A 17712-nucleotide genomic window follows, 5' to 3' on the forward strand; every position below is an offset into this window, starting at 1 on the left:
CTCTATGCTAGCGAACCTCCAGTAATCTGCTGCGTTAATTTACAGGAACTGGAGGGCATTCGTGAGTCATCAGGATGTTTATGAGAGGAGTATGTGGGCTCACTGTGGTATAAATACAGGGGATTGTTATGCAAAGCAGACAATGTCTCCAGAATAACAGAGGACTCTAACCAGAATAGATGAAGAAGGAAAATCCTCTCAGCACAGAGCTCGTGTGGCTGCTGTGTGTGTGTGTGTGTGTGTGTGTGTGTGTGTGTGTGTGTGTGTGCGTGTGTGTGTGCGTGTGCGTGTGCGTGTGTGGGTTTGCATGCATACGTGTGCCCTAAGGGCTAGTTATGGTGGATTTAAAGCTAATCCCTGGACTCCTGCTCTCACCGGACTCTCATCCACTTACCTAACGCTCACCTGGCGCACACCTAAACCTCACCTAATACTATGGTGTGTATGTGAGTCACCTAAGACCGTCACCGTAAACTGTAACGGTGAACCTGGTCACCCCATGGCCTGACAGATCACGTCACAGTGCCCAGTGGGAGCAGAGCCAATGGAAGGTGTTACAAAACGAGCCTAGTTTCCAAAGCTTAGCATGGCAGGAAGGTGTGTGTGGGTGTGTGTGGGTTTATAAATGGGGGTTCTTGACAGGTTAAAGGTCTGAGGATTAATATGAGCCAAGCTGTTACGTTGACACTGTAGAACAAGAAACAAGCTTGACACAGTCATTTTTTATCATAGTGTCAGACTTTGTAAAACATTAAGTGAATTTGAAGCGAGAAGTGAAAATCACGTCTGGCTGTTTGCTGTAAGATCGACTGAAGATGGTTTATCATCACTTTACTTTGGAGAACAAAGGTGTCATCACTGTGCCCTGCAAATGCCACGCCACCTTCAGTATAATACTTTCAACCCTGAGGTCCTATTTTTGGTGACGTCAGTTTGAAACTTTCAGTTTTCTTGCCGTTTTCCCTCCATTTCAGGTAACCCTTCCAGTCTGTTATTCAGTTCCTTCAATCCCAGTTGGATTTAGGGACGAAATACGGTACATTGAAACAGATCAACGAGGCCTTTCTCTGCCTGAATTTGCAGGTTCACCACAAGCCTTCAGTCCTCTGAATTCCGGTGCTGCTTCCTTTAAGTCTATATTTCAGGACTGAACATATTGTACCAGGTCAAAATGGACAGTCCCATCTCACAGACACCTCCAAGTGTCGCATTTCATCTACATTTGCAGGTTTAGTCCACAATTCTTCAGCAACTGGGTGCACCTTTTCTTCTTTAACTCAAACTTTGCCTTGCTGTAAAATTTGCACACTGTTTACGGATCACTAAATTAACACTGGTGGCACCACACAAACCACTTTTTACGTAGACATTTAAACCAACCAACCGCGAGGTTTTAGTTGCATAGCTAACTGAAGTAGCTAGGAACCGTCAAAACTAATATTAGCTTGTGAGTCTATGTCCCATTTGAGGGGTAAAGAGGTGATATGGAATATGGTCGACATATCTGACTTGGCATGACCCGATCAAAATTAAATTACATTTTAACAAAAAAAAAAAACGTTTTACAAAACATTATGCTAATGACATTACACTAAGTGACCAAATAAGGTTGGTTAGTTTGAACAACTGGACATTTCGCACTCACTCTAAACTGCATGAATGAGAAGTAATGTCTACATTTACAAAGGACAGGCATTTAAGTTTAATATATCCTTTGACCCCTAAAACTGATATTTTTGAAAGCTATGTTACAGCTCGAGATGCTACAGTTAGAAACCGATTTACACATTACTAAAGACTTAAGTAAAACATTTCTTATGCTTAAATGGTGCAAACATTTAGTAAACCACGAGTTTAGAACAAGCTAGTACTTCCTAAGGACTAAGGAATGACTTTAAAAAAGACGTGCTCTCCAAAGAACACAACCTTCAAATAAAATCTTCAGCAGAAGGGCAGAAACTGTGACAGGAGGGACAGTGAGAAAACTCGACGTGGCCGAGAGCAGGACAGATGGAGCTAGTCCTGGATGTACACCTTTCAAATTCAGGGTGTTTGTCAGAACGGAAACACAGGCATGGACAGCTGAGCATGGGTAGGCATGTTTATTAACCCTGAGGCAGAAACTCAATTAACCGCCCTCTGTGTCAACACACTGTCCCAATGGCCTCTTCCAGCTCCGTGTCTGACACTTAAGTTGGTCCTTAACCCCCCTCAAAGCTGGCCAAATGTGCCAGCCAAACACATACTTCCTCCCCCAGTGGCAGGTGCATGGTACAACACACACTGATTCAATCGCCCAGATCCAAAGCAACCATCTCCTCATTTCCCTGTGGCCAATCAGCAGGCTCCCTGGTGGCTCCGTTCTAATCGGCCGACTACCTCGGGGCTTTTACTGTACCAGACTGTAGCTTAGGGGAATCTTCCGGTGGCCTACAGGGTATTAGACACTGATATGTGTTCTGTCAAAAGCAGATTTTCCCATGATGGAGGGAAAAAGTGAGGCAGCAGTCGCCTGAAGGTCTGAGCAACGGATCTCTGCCTGGAAGGGCACAGGTTTGAATCAGACTGCGGGGAAAAAGAAACCCTGTTACCAGGAATGCCCCTCCCTAACACTTTGTATTAATTTAAGAACTGAAAGTGACCATGTCATTTTCGAATGAAATCATAATTGAATTCATAAGAAATCAATTATGCACCATTGCTAAATTCGGTACATGCAAGAGTTTCGCGGCCACAGTTTTATTTGGTCTGGTATGACCAGTAGCTTGTGGTGGCTAACGTTAGCTAATAATAGCAAACTTAAGATCAATGTTGTGTAACGGACATTACTGAGTCAGTTTGCTGTCATGTTTGCTGTTTCCCGTTTGTGCTCTTATCCCACTCATTCTCAGTTAAGATGAAAATGTCTTTAAGCAACTCAGGAGAATACTGGGAAATGGAGGGACGTTCATGTGGCAATGGTATGGTATGCTGCGGTTACTTCCTTTACTTTTGGGATAAAGCTGTTGTTTTCGGTAACATGCCAAAACACGGTAAAAAGTACTGGAAGTAGGGAAGTAATGAATGCGGTGAACTGACATTCAGTTGCACAACAATATCCATTTAATGTTTGCTAATGTTAGCAAATATTAGCCAACATAAGCTAGATTAGATTCTGAATCGCTTTTTTCATCATTTCCAGGAAGCCACTCATCTTGGCGTGGTTGAAGAAAACATCATAGAGAACAAAAGAAAGAAACAGAAACTGAACATCAAATCGGGTTTTCTGTTTGAAAAATGTTGCATTATTATTAAACGATAATACAGGTGCTTGGGGGAAACTGCAACCCAGATTGAGACTAGAGGTCGGCTGCCAAACAGCAAACTTTTTAATGTAAGAATTTTTCAAAATCCAATCATTACTTTTGTTTTTTTGTGTTCTGGGTTTGATTTTTACTGCAGCTTGTGAATGCATGGCTGTATGGCAGCTCTTGTCTTGGACGTCTGAGCTTTGTGCTCGCATTTGAATTCGCCATATTGTTTGTTTTGAATCAGCGTACGCTTCCAACCGCGTTACCATGAAATAATAACCGAAGTTTGAAGAAAATAAAACCAGAGTGCAGCACCCAAAGGTTGTCTTTTCCATTCTGTCTTTCCATATCTTCCTGTACTGTCAGACAAAGTGAGCATTTGCCATGCTCTCTTATTATCAGATTGAGGCACTTGGTAATTCTGCCTTGTGAAAATGCCCCATAAATACAGTTGTACAGTTGTACAGTGTTACTGAAGTGATCCTGGCCTCCCTGTCAGTGAACTACACAGCAGTTGACAGCAGTTACTTTCTTCCAGAGACACCATATAAATCAGTTGGTTGTGACAAAAGAGGGGCAGCCCCGCCCCCCACCACCACCACCACCACACACAAACTCTCGCACTCTTGCTCTCGATTTAGCATAAGCACCGCTGACCTACATAATGCTCTATCCAAACCGCATGACATGGCAGGATAGTGGAAAAATTACAATTTATGTCACTAGATTTTGTCCGATCAGGTTGCACTGGTTTGTGTTTATTTCTTTCTGTGGTCAGCGATGGCATTCGACTGCCACTGCAGCTGTGAGGGAGAATCCACATTTCCAGAATCCACGTTGCTTGCTCGAAATGTAAGAAACATAGTAAGATTACACACTTAGCCAAATCATCCCGCTGTGTTTGTTCTAGGAATTTTTTGAGGGTCCTGCTTTTCGTGGAGCATCTTACACAGAATCAGCCCTGGTTTCCATTCGGACACGGTGCAGACACAGCATATTGATTTTCAAAGCAATGGTACATGACTGAACACCAGTTGTGCGTTGATTGCATTCCTCCATCGCACCTTTAGGGAAACTGGCTGCAGGCACCCTCAGGAATGAAGAGCAGCTCTACCCTTTAATGATATTCTTTTTTTCAGGTTCAGTTTTACTCTGGAATGTAATGGTTTGTTTGGTGCGGGTTAGCGTGATGTTCAGTGGGCAGGCTTTTAGTCTTACCACACTTTTTCTTTTGTCTGTGGTTGTTTTTCTGCGACTATAAATGTCAGTTGTGTCATTCAAATCCCGCACTCTCTGTCTCCATATCGCCACAATGATGTCAAATTCAGAAAGAGATTTAGCTGTTGTTTGAGCAGCTACTACACAATAGATGGTTGCAACCAAAGTCGGTTTTTAAAGATGGTTGAAACTGTAATTTAACCCCAAAGTTCTTCATTAAATCCCCACTGGAATACTGCAGTTAAATGCCAGATGAAATTTCACGAGGCAAGGAGTTGTGCTCCATTAATTTCTATGAGAAACAAAAAGGCATGATAATGGAATATGGGGATGAATGGAAACGAGGCCTGCAATATACAGTACCTACAAAATTTGGAAAAGTAAGTTCGCACATGAGCACATCTGTGGGATGAGAGTCAATCCCGTTCAAGCCAAAATACAGCAGACTGTGGGTGTCCTGGCCGCTCAGTTGTCTAATGTGCCCACCATGTAACTGTGAGACTTGTATCCCGTCTTTGAGTTTGGTCACGTCATGCTCTTCCCGTCTCTGGTCATGTCTGATGTGTCTTTATCCTCTGAGGCGTCTACAGTCCCTTCCAGAGCTCTAAAAAGCTGGAGACTGTTGGTCATCCCGAGGTGTGTGTATTACAGTGGGAGAAGTCTGGAAGCTCTTTAGGGACTCTCCAAAAATGATTAGGGGTGGAGTGGGGGTCAGCAAAGGGGGAGGATTATTTATTAATTATGTATCTATTTAATTTTTTTTGTGTTTCCTCAACTCCAGATTTACGTATATATTAAGTAACTTCCCTTATGGGATGTATTGTAAAAAAACAAAACAAAACAAAACAGAAAAATATAAAAAAAAATTTTTAAAAAGCAAAAAAACCCCAAAACTCATGGGGTTCAAGCCCCTCAACTGCATTGGTGTCGGTGTTCCACTTCTATTGTGCAGTTTGGCAGCTATGTAAAAATAATTATTGCATTCAATGATTAAGGTTTAAATATGAGTGCACCATCTTAAATCCTTACGTTCTTTTCTTTATTAATGGTGAAACGAGCTTGGGGGAGAGCCTTGATTTTTTATAAAGTTAAGCGAATGGTTTAGGCAACAATATCCCTTTAAATCTCCCTTTAAACCAGGCCACCCTTATTTTTCTTGATCCCTGCGAACCATATGTGTGTGTGTGTATGTTTGTGTGTGTGTGTGTGTGTGTGTGTGGGTGTGTGTGTGTGTGTGTGCTCGTGTGTGTTTGTGTGTATGTGTGTGTGGGTGTCTTGGAACAAGCTGTGATCTCTGTTTATCTTTCTTGTTTTTCCCACTTCCTGGTAAGGGGTAGCGAGGTAACAAAAGTTTTAAGATACAGTCACTCTTAGTGGAGACAGTCTGAATCAAAACACCTTAAATCTTTTTTTCCCAGGGGAGTCCAGTAACTTCATCATCTGGCAAAATATCACAAACCAAATACCAAATTCTACAGAACAGTATTGTTTTTCCAGTTTGGTGCTGTGGAGAGGCAATTAGGAGTTTCAAATAGTTCTCCGCAGAACCGTTATGGCACTAAGAAGTGGTGAAAGGTCGTGACATGAGGGGGGACTGGCGTCCAGAGAGAGGAGGCACATGTCACTATATAGTCAGTAAGAGTATAGTCAGTGAGTGGATGTGAGGGGAGGATAAGATGAAGAAGTGGAGGTGGGGAGGGGATTCTGTGCCACACAAGTTGCCCCTGGGGCCTGAGTGGTCATGTTGGCTTGGCAGGAAGAGGGAGGAAGCGTGGAGGAGGGGGAGGTGTGTGTGTGTTTGTGTGTATGTGTGTATGTGTGCGTCTGTGTGTGTGTGTGTGTGTGTGTGTGTGTGGGGGGGGGGGCTGTTGAGGGCAGCTCCCGGTGCCACGTTTGCATCACAGAACTGTAATCCTTTCAGCGCTGAGCAAAGCAGAGCTGGCACTGTGGCTGCTTCGCTTTTTCTCTTTTCTTTTTCTTTTTTTTTTTTAACTCTTTTCGAGCAGTTGCTGCTCCATCAGCAGCATGACCACAACAGTGTGCGGGTATAATTTATTTCACTTTTTTTCTTTACAGGAGTTATGTGTCCTTTTGTCTTGATGTTTTAAGAGTTGAGTGTTCGCGAAGCCCTGCACACCTTCGTTACTGTTGCTATGCCTATTGTTTTCATTCTTTGTTTTTCATTGTGTAACTTGCACACTGGGCTGTTGAGAGGATTATCTGTGGGATCGAAGCTGCAGCGTCTTTGCATGGAAAAAAGAGCGTGATGAAACGAATTCAAACTACATTTAACACTGAAATGCACTCTATCAAATGAAATAAATACGACTCGTTTCCCAGATTTTGCCTTTGTTGTCACATAAATCAGCCAGACTCTCTGCAGAGGTTCATTCAGAAATTGTAACACAACCGAGCATTTACTGAAATAAAAACGAAGACCAAACCAAAAAAGAAATGAAACTATTCAAATGAAAAAGTGATCGGAACTGTAAAATCATAATAACCCTTGCACACACCAACCACTGACACGCACACACACTCACACACACTGTTGACAGGGATGTGAGTCGGGGTTTTCCAAAGTCCACAACATCATCAGTGTTGGAATGAACCAAAACAGTTGCTGTCTTGGTTCAGAGCTGACAGCCAGGTGAGAATAAATCCAGCCTAATATCGGATAACTCCGACATTTGGGTCCTCCGTGTCAACATGATTACACTCTTTTTAAAAATTCCCTGTTCTTGGCATGAACTCAGTCAGCCCATGAGCCTGTGAGCTAATTGATTGTTAATATAAAAATATAGATTATAGCAGCTCTAAATTGAGGAAAGATTGCCTTTATGGTAAAATGAAACCTGTGCTGACTGTTGATATAAGACAGGATGCGAATGGCAGCTGCTGGTTTCACAGCCTCTGTATAATGTGTGTGACAAGCTCGCCTGTGGTTTTTAAAAAAAAAAAAAGCCAAACTACTGTAAGGTTGAACTTTGCACTATTCAGGCCAGGTGAAAGGGGGCGGCTCCCTCGCTGCTAACCGACTAACAGGCAATGTTTAACCCATTTGACCCATGTTTCGCCGGGCAAACAGCTAGCAAGGTATATATATGCAACGATACAACATTACAATAAGAATTTAAAAAAAAAAAGGGGGGGTCCACATAATGGTCATGGTCATATATCACATCAACACTATCCTGGAAATATCTCTAGAGAATGAAAACACATCCAAGACCTAAGAGAAAAGATAATGTTAAGGTAATGTTCAAAGAAGTTCAAGATGAAATCCTGTCAAATATCTGTCAGTTTACTGCATAATTTACACAAAAGGCTTAATATTAAACCCTCATGGAGACCACTGAGAGACAGGGTTATAAGAGCCTTTATTTAATTAAGAGCCTTTCAGTTTGGAGAAAACACCCTTCAGGTTGGAATTAATTCAACTAATACTATAATTTGACACTAAAAGCACGGCACCATGTAGTAGTTTGTCAGCGTTGATGGTTTGGCAGGAAGAAAGAATGAGCTTTATTGCATATGCATTGTCAAATTAACTGTTCACCGGTCTTTATTGGATTAAAGAAACCCTTCTGAGTCAGTTGGATGTGCACAGTCAATAAATCATTCCAAGTTGTCCCCTTGCAGCCTCGTATTGACGGTCGAAAACAGGGAATTAGTTTTAGAAACTCAGCTCTAACTGCCAAGAAACCACCACTGTGCTTACAGGACAGCTTTCTGTCTTTCCAGCTGGCTGTTTGCACTCGCACCAGTTACCGTGGAGACCAGGGGCATCAAAACACAGGCACAATGACAAATACCAGCATCTGTGTGGGAGTGCGTGTGCGTGTGTGTGTGTGTGTGTGTGTGTTGGGTCAGTGAGGTTCAGTCTGGGCGGTAATGTGAGACCAAGATGAAACACTCAGCCATCAGCACATTCCTATGGGCCTGAGTTTTCTTCAGCTGGGGGAAAGAAAGGAAGAAAGAAAGACAGAGGGAAAGGTGAAGAGAAGTCAGAAAGACAGGAATATTACAGAGAGAGAGAGAGAAAACCAAGTCGCAGTAAACATGTCACCCACTATAAATGATGCAGTGGGCCATATGTGACAATCATAATCATACAGCAATAACTCCTCCACCTCTCATTAGAACGGCATGTATAGGGCTGCATATTGTTGAAGTCTTTATATAATGATATGTTTCACGGCGGCTTCCTTCAGCCTCGTCTGCTTCATGACAGTGGTTGACGGAGGAATTCACTTGCCACAAATATTGTCTGAATATCTGTGAACCAGTCTAGGAACAGAGAGCTCGCTCAGAACGCTCGCTGTGATGTGGCTGCAGAACCCTTTAGTAACCGTTTCTAATCCTGTGTACCCAGACAGGGACGTCTGTTAAAACAAATAATGAAAAAAATAAATAAATGAGGATTTAGACAACTTGAAAAAGGCACAGCCTGCCATTTGAGCTGTCTGGCAGGTTGAAAAGTCCTGAAACAACACATGTAATACTTTCAGGTTTTTTTTTAAAGTTTAGCTGGTAAAATGCCTCTTAGGACAGTCAAAAGGTAAGAGCAGTCCTTAGGTGTCCTCGTTTTTAAAGTATTACGACAGCCAACGGTTTCTCCGGCATTTTATCCGCAGCTTTCAGCCAACCTTGCTTGATTTTCTTTAGGCTATGTCTGATGACACTGAACAGTCTGTCTGGGTTGATCTGTGAGCAGATGGAGGTTAGATGGAGGTCACTATGATTCCAGACCCGGCTAAGTGGTTGCCTAACTGTCCGGGTACAGTAGTGTCAGGCTGAGCTCACTTACACCGGCTCATCAGGTTGATCAGCGTTAATGGAACCGTGCCGCTAAAATCGATGGCAGCGGCACGCCCTAATTCTGAGGAACTTCAAACATTTCGCAGCACCTATCATGGGCCAATTACAATAAAATTCAACAGCCGACTGTGTCACAACAAACACTGTGCATCATTCCTCTCCAAATCATTCCTTACTAAGTGTTACGGCCGATGTCGCGATGGTTGCATGCAACGTAGTGCATCCCATTTTCAAAAGAGCCCAGCGAGTACGTGATGTGCAGTGTCAGGACAGTTTAGCTTAGAACAGGTACGAAGCAGCCAGCAACATAGGGCATCGTCATCGTGCTGTACTTCCAAGGGTTTTTACTAGTGTAGGATATTATGTTTTTACAATTTTTCTTTGAGTATTGGTATGTTTGACCACAAAACTGAGGACATTTTGTCCCACAATTTGTGACTTTGCAAAGCCTGAGCTATGCTTTTGTAAATTTCACTTGTTGCGCCTTGTTGCTATGTCTTTTGGTAACAGCTGGTAACCATGCAAAAACATACTGTCTAGATATCATCATCTTCATCAACATCATTTTAGATCATTATGGTGTCACGGTCAAACAAACGGTTCTAACAAACAGGATGTGTTTGTGCGTGTGTGTTTTTTTTAACGAGAAACTAAATAGTGTTTGGAATATTTGGGGTGAGTTAACATCAAAGTGTGTGTACAATTATACACAAACATCATGTAAAAAATTGAACCATGAAGATAATAGCAATGTTTATGCAAAACTGACGCAGGATGAACGTGGAGAAGGAGCTAGGGTTGGTGAAGGTGATGGGACTGTGATGGAGAGTCCCGGCTGCTGTTATTTTTGCTATTTGCCTTGTTCAGCTCTCCGTCATTGTCTGTTTGAAGGACTGACTGCCCGTCTGCCTCCTTCTCTCCATTCTTTTCTCCATTTTTCTAATTCAGCCCACCCTTTTCAGCACACCACATCCTTCTCTCCTCCACATGTGGAGGGGAAAAACGCAGACTCCCCCATAATTATCCAGCTGGAACTGCTCATGGGGGCCATTCTGGCTGTATTAAATTCATTACCAACAAGGGAAAAAGATTTTGAGTACTCCCTCAGCAAAGAATGTGTTTTTGTTCACATTAGGTTATTAAAGACACTTGGACTGTCAGGTACAGCGTGACATCCCTGGAGCTGGAGGGGATGCTCTGTTACACTTGACTTCAGGTCCAACAGTGACATTGTTTCCGACCTCCTCTCTGTCTCTTGGCGATTTGAGAGGTTGAGGTCGAAAGGTTAGTGTTAAGCTTGTGACCGGATGGTAGCCAGTGGTGAAACCGGCACAGCCGTGGAAAGAAGTATTTGGGGGAATTCAATGGAAAGCACATTTCCCTCCATTAGCAAAGAAGAAGGATGAGGAAAATCGTCCACAGTGAGACGTTTCTGGTTCACTCTTCCATAACAGGTTTGCTGGGAGTAAGTGGATGGACCGCATTACAAGCATAGCATAATGGCTAATTTAAAATGCTAAAGAATTCAGTTTTTGACTTGCTTATGAAACTTACTTTGTTTTGGGTTACTTCACATTGTCTTGCTCAAATGTACAGTATAGTTAAACCTGCAATAACAGGTTTTTGGCCACTTCTTTTTTTTTCCAAACAGTTGCTTATATACACATCAAGCAGAAACAGAGCAAAATTAGCATTCATTTTGTCTTTTTTCTGTGAATCCTATGAATGTAAGTACAACACTAATTCTTCTTTTAGCTCTGTTTTGGTCTCCACCACCTCTTAAAGGAAATATCTGGCACTTTAGCTGCTAAATGCTCCACTGTATTCACCAAATAGTTGCTACCTTTGTCCGCCTGATGTTTGGTGCTGGACAGGTGGTGTACATTGGGTTTATCAGCGGTTTTTGAGGTAAAAAAAAAGAAGAAGAAACTGCCTGCTGTGACGAAAACTGAAAACTGAATGGTCAGCATGAACCAAAACCAACCAAGTAAACCAAGTAAAGTTACAAGATGAAAAACAAAACAAATACCTGAAAGATTCTATAATGGATCTGCAGAGTTGGGTGATATAATCATTTTCAATTGTTTCGTCACTACAAGCAGTACCATTACATTTCCTATTACACATAGTTATTCAGTCAATTCTTAATATAAAACTTTTGAATAATGTAGCTTTAAGAACAAATGAGTGACATATGTTTACCTCTTATTAAAGAGCAAGTATCTCACTGTTGTCACTTTTGGTTTTCATGTCCAATTAGCTCAGAGTTGGACGTCATTTATTGCTTTATAACAACAATCCACGTTGTCATATGCAAGTTTCTATAGTTACTTGAATCAGCTGACTTGAATCCAATTATTAGTAAAAAGCGCAACATTCCTGTGGATTTTGATGTACACCATCGATGTGGTGAGTGGTGCATACAACTGTCAAAGACCTTTTTTCACAGCAGACATTCTGACTTGTCATAGTAGGAAAAGCACAGCTGCAACCAATAACATTAATGATGGCTCAGTTCTATTCAAGTCTGACAGTGAGGCAGCCTGCACAACACCAGGACCCTGAACCTGAAGAGGTTAAATGGAATTCAGCCATCATTAATGTTTATAAATTACATCTGCAAACAGGAGCATTCTTTCAAAACACCTTTCTCACAACAGACATGTTGACTTGTCACACAAACACTGGTGTGACTAATATTAATTATGGCTATTTTATATTAAGGTTTTCCAGTTACAAGGATCTGTTATATTGTGCATGCTGACTCATTTGTCAGGAAAGGCACCAGAGTTTAATGTAAAAAGATTAAGCTAAATGCAATCTTGACTGGGCTGTGACCATAAGCCAGGTCATTCTTTGCCAATGAGGATAGCCAAAATGTGGGTGTGGGTATTGTACAGGGCTAATTTTGAATAAAAAAGTTATTATCAACTGTCCAAACTTTCAGGGGTGGAGTTGCAAAAGGGAAATTAGTCGGGTGAGACACTGAATCCTTTATTACACAGGAGTCCAAGCAGAAATCACACACAGAAACTCTCTGGTAGAAGCTTGGAAGTCAACCTTTATTGATACTGTTAAAAAAAAGTCATGTCAAACAACAAAGAAAATCATATACGTCTTTCATATTTGCTTCAGTACTGCTGTTTATACATGTAAAAAACACTGGTTAATGTAATGCATCTCAACTCATCTCGGGATGACTGATCTGACAGCGATAACAAAAGCAGAAGTTCCCTTTCAAGCACTGATCTGGCATCTATACTGCATTTGTACTATCATTTTTTCTTGGTTGTTAATAGAGTTATTATTATTATTATTAGAGCAAACTGGGAAAGATGCACTGCTTAGACCAAGGTAATACTGTATTGCATCGCTAGCCAAACTTTCAAGTTGAATGTTTTTTTCACAAATGAAATACATCCACTCCTACTTTCTCATTTACATGGTGTCATTAATAAATCTCAACTGAGTTGGTGAGATCCTCTTTAGTTTCAAAGGGAGCTTAGATCATTTAGCAACATGAGAGGAGGAAGGCGGAGGAGGTCAAACCAAGGTGCAGTTTGATGGTGCAGCAAATTACAATGTAAAAAAATACAATTGTGTTTCTGGGTTTTATTTTTTAAGGCACAGAGAATTTCTCGGTGGTGCCATGTCAAAGGTAATACTGATGGACAAAAGATATGTTGGCCAAAGGTTTTATGAATTCTGTTTTTTATGTTTTACTTTAAATAAATGAAATGAAAAGCCTGTCAGCCTATCAGCTTCTACTATGCGTTGGTTTACGTCAGAGGGCCGTGTCTGGTGGAAAAGTCTCTGTAGGTTAAGCTACCAATCAGTTGGAAAAGCTTGATTGTAGGTGTACCATTCCAACACTGTCTCAATGTTTTCTATGAACACAGTTCTTTCTATGAATTTTCATAGGAAACTATTCTGAACTTACAGACTTGTAAAATAACATGGTAATGAAGGTAATGAAGGTAATGAAGACATCCTTTTTATGATCAGAAGCTACAAGGGTTATGGAAATGCAGTCAAATTTGATGCTACATATTGCTAGGGACATAAATGATTACCTTGCCCTGATCTCATTTTGTTTACAGTTATTATGGCAATGTAGCACAATTAATTTGACAATTTTTACATGTAACACCTTGTTATTAATAGTTGTTTCAACTCCAGCAGGTTAATTTAAAAATTTTAAGCAAGACTAAAAGGCATTTTCAGTGAAAATGTGGATGTGGATTATAAACACATTTGTGAAGCAATTTACATATGTACCTTTTCTTTAGCTCAGCAGTGGAACCTCTTTTAAGATGCTGCGACCGATTACGAATGCATGTAGTAACACAACGGTACAGGACATACCTGAATGACGTACATTAAAATGAAAGTATAAAAAAAAAATCCAAGAAGAAAATTCCAGAAGGCACTGGATATAGAAGGAATACCAACATTTTTCAACTGCTTTTCTACACCCTGAAGTCAAAATCTTACTTCTGTTCTTTCTTTTTATTTTTTGGGGGGATGATGTTCCCCATTTTTCCCACTTTAGCATGTAATCACTAGCAGTGTCTTTTCACCTGCTAGAAAAGAGCTATGGAGGCATAATGCACATCAAAATTGACACAATTTTCAGTTTTTTTTTCCAATTTACACAACATAAAATGCAAATGCATCACTTTCAGTTTCACAAATGTTTTTTCAGTGTAGCTGAGGGGTTGAGAAATGCTGGCAAACCTTATATGACTTTTAACTGGCTAGCTGTTGTGTCTCTAAATTCTGCGCACAGTGTCCGTCTTGGTGGTTGGACACCTTGTCAATATTCAAGTACTCTCCTCTATTTCTCTCGGGGAGTAAAATAAATTAGATGCTCTTTGAACTGCCCTGCAGTTGCACTGTGACCTGCAATGTGACCGGTGATGATAAAACTGAAGACATAAACACACATAATGGTATCAAAGTACAGTATAAGGATTGTGTATAAAAGATGTGAGGAGAGACGTTAACCTGATTTTTGGTTGCTTGATTTCATGAGTTTCAATGTCCCAATACTAAAAAAAAACAAATACATACTGTAGTTGCCCAGCAGTCTATGTGCGCAGATACCAAAAAACAAAAAACAAAAAATATATATTGCTGTAATCTAAATTCAACTACATGAAAAGGTGGTAAAGGACAAAATCCAAAGCCTCGAAGACATCAACCAATGTAGCATTCAAAAATGCATCTCAAACATATATTGTAAAAACATACCTTCCATATAACATCTGTACACTTCCCTGTCACTGAATGGTGCAAAGACTGGATCACAAAATCATGTAACTGTATAATTTCTGTATTAAGGGGTTGGAATTTGTTGGGTTAGCATGTTTTTGGATAAAGGAAATATCACAAAAAGGTGAAGAAAAAAAATTCACTTTTCGCTCAGAACAAATGTTCAAAACTTACATTTTTAGCAAATCACATTTGTTTTTTCTTAGTTACTCAAAACCATTAAAAAACAGGACCGATTGAAACTGCTCTGAAATCCAATTCCAAAACCTCATGGCAATGTAGAAATAAGCCAATCCATTCTGCTCAGAGCTTAACCTGGTCACTCGGATTTCCATCTACAACCTACTTTTCACCTTAATTCTCAATAACAATTGCATAACTCAGTAGTTGATGAAAACAACAAAGAAATTTCATCCATTGCAGTATTCTTCTGTGGACTTCCTGTCCCAACATGCTTTGCTGTCCAGCAACAACCCTCCCTGATCTCACAAACGCCAACACAAAGTAAAATATTTCTCCGAATCACCCCATTCATTCTGTATGGGACAGAGCGTTATGTCAAACTGCTTGTCCAAATAACTTTTCTTGCACACTAGCAAATACTAACACCCTGTAGAAAATGACCTTTTTCAATGATTTGGGGTCAACCCTTCACTTTGGTACATAAAAAACGACTCAATGGGCATCGCGGTTAGTAAACTTTCAGTTTTCAAAACAAGTTTCTCTGGTATTCAAACATTTTTTTCCACCAGAATTTATCATGCTAGGTGGTAGCATGTGTGAAATGACTTAAATTGCTAGCTTACAGTTTAACTTGACACTCTTTCCCATACAAGAAGAGGAACACAGAGTGACTGGGATTCAATATCTTTGGCTTATAGCAGGAGTATCTTTGGCAGCGAGGACCACAGCCTTCAAACTGAAAGAACTGGTGAACCGAGCGGTAAGTCTTTGTATCAAAGCGGGTGCGTTTGGGGGGTAGGAGAAGGGTTTGTCTATGTGATTCAGGGTCGGAGGCTGGGCGGGGGACGCGATGGCGGTGGACAGGGAAGCCCCGGGGGTGTGCGGGCTGGTGGCTGACTTGGGAGTGGCGGGCCTGACGGGGGTGATCTGGCAGGAGGGCTGGTGGAGGTGGGAGACGAGGAGGCGGTGCGGGTCACGGGGCGGTAGTCCGGAGGTGGGGGCGAAGGCGTGTCGATTGGGGTGCGAGGTGGGGCCTTAGCTGCTGATGTCTGATCCTTCACTCTTGTGAAGTTAATGCAACGACCCTAAAGGAAAGCAAAGAGACATGTAAGATTAAAAAAAATGTTAAGATTCAAATCTGCAAGTAATTTGATATGTTTTTACTCAATGTTCCACCACTTTTGTCTTAACTACTGCTGGATGAATTGCCCTGAAATTTTAAACAGATACATGGTGCCCAGAGGTTGAATCCTAACGACTTTGGTGATCCTGTGACTTTTCATCTAGTGGCATCATTAAATCAAATTTTTTACTTGTCCAGTAGTTTTATTAATGACCAAATACCTGAAAAACTGACATACCCAATGTGTTTAGTGCTAATTACAAAATGTTAAATTAAGACTGTGAACGTGGTTAACATTACACCTGCTACACATCAGCATCTTAGCATTGTCCTTGTGCTTCCATCCACCTGATTTTATACGCATTTTAAATTTGCGCATAAAAAAAAACCCTGGGTTGAAACGCCAAAAATTCTGAAAAAAACCCTGCAAAAAAGTTGTTACGCTTGGTTGAATTGGTATAGTTGGTGTGAGAAGGTGTATCGATAGAAGTGAAATTATGACAAATAAAAAAGACGAGCGAATCAATCATGACGTACATGAAGCAGTTCGCAAAACACAAAAAAAATAGATGTGTGGAGGATGATGAGTAAACTGTAAAGTTCCTCAAATTAATACATGAAACAAATGTTTTCATCATTTTTTACCACATGGTTTTAATTATGTCAACTTGTTGCACCCTCTTCTTCCGCACCTTACTGGAGAATTAGCGCCTCCAGCGGTTTATCTCTATGAAACAACTTCTAATATTTGCATAACAGTAGTGGGTGAATATGCACTTTTATTTGCATTTTCTGGACATTCGGTTCAATTTTGTGCTACATGTGAATGGAAACCTGACAAGTGAAGGATTTAAAAACGATTAAGAAAAAAGAATAAAAGTTAAAAGTATGCACTCTATTTGTCCATGAATATGTATGTGATATGAGAGAGAAGAGTACAAAGTATATACATAATCTACATCTAGTAAAACTGTATGCACATGCACACACACACACACACACACACACACACACACACACACACACACACACACACACACACACACACACACACACACACACACACACACACACACACAGACAAAGGTGTCTAATCTTCAGTACATTTGGGCTAAGAATGCAGGGACATCAGTCGACCACAGGGTCATGGTACAGTCACTGCTCTTTGTATCCTTGTGTATCCGTGTCTTTCTTTGTGTGCCTGTGCATGTGCATGTGCATGTGCATGTGCATGTGCGTGTGTGTGTGTGTTTGTGTGTGTGTGTGTGTGTGTGTGTACGGCCAGCTGGTGTTCCAGATTACATTTAAATCCCCACTTTGATGCCCCCCCTCCAAATTATCCCGGTTAGTCCAATGTTCTGTCCCGACAACCGTGAATCGCTTACTAAAGTTCCCGTACTGAGGATGAGACCATATGTAGGAGAAACGTAGGGTAGGATTGGGGGTGGGGGTGGAGGTGTTGGGGTGGCAAAAGGTAGCAGTTTATCTGGAACCTTATACCAGTGTAAGGGTGACTTTCAGACTGTAAAACAGATTAATTTGTTCCAGCAGAAATCATATTTCACTCCTTAGCTACTAGTAAAATATTACACTCACCACAAACTTGACCCGAGTTCATAGAGGTTACCATCGTAACCACACCCACTCCACAGTCGCATATGGTTGGCAGCCAGAGTGGAGTGAAGTAATGTTAATCTGCTAATAACCAGTATCAGTGAGCCACAGGACCATGGTTTTACAGAGTGGAAAATGAGAGAACAGGAATTGATGTCACTTGTAAAGCTGTGTGGGATCAGTACAGCT

At 41.1% G+C, this 17712-nt stretch overlaps 1 protein-coding gene across 2 annotated transcripts in view; it reads right to left on the reverse strand.

Annotated features, from left to right (window-relative positions):
* Positions 1–12384: 12384 nt before the first annotated feature.
* Positions 12385–17712, reverse strand: part of antxr1c (ANTXR cell adhesion molecule 1c) — a 41137-nt gene continuing 35809 nt past the window's right edge. For both annotated transcript variants that reach the window (XM_040135662.1, XM_040135660.1), the window contains one exon: positions 12385–15871. In XM_040135662.1, the coding sequence (XP_039991596.1) occupies positions 15608–15871 (264 nt within the window). In that variant the 3' untranslated portion in view covers positions 12385–15607. The remainder of the gene's footprint in view (positions 15872–17712) is intronic.

This window comes from Xiphias gladius, chromosome 9 (assembly GCF_016859285.1).
Source record: "Xiphias gladius isolate SHS-SW01 ecotype Sanya breed wild chromosome 9, ASM1685928v1, whole genome shotgun sequence".
NCBI lineage: Eukaryota > Metazoa > Chordata > Actinopteri > Istiophoriformes > Xiphiidae > Xiphias > Xiphias gladius.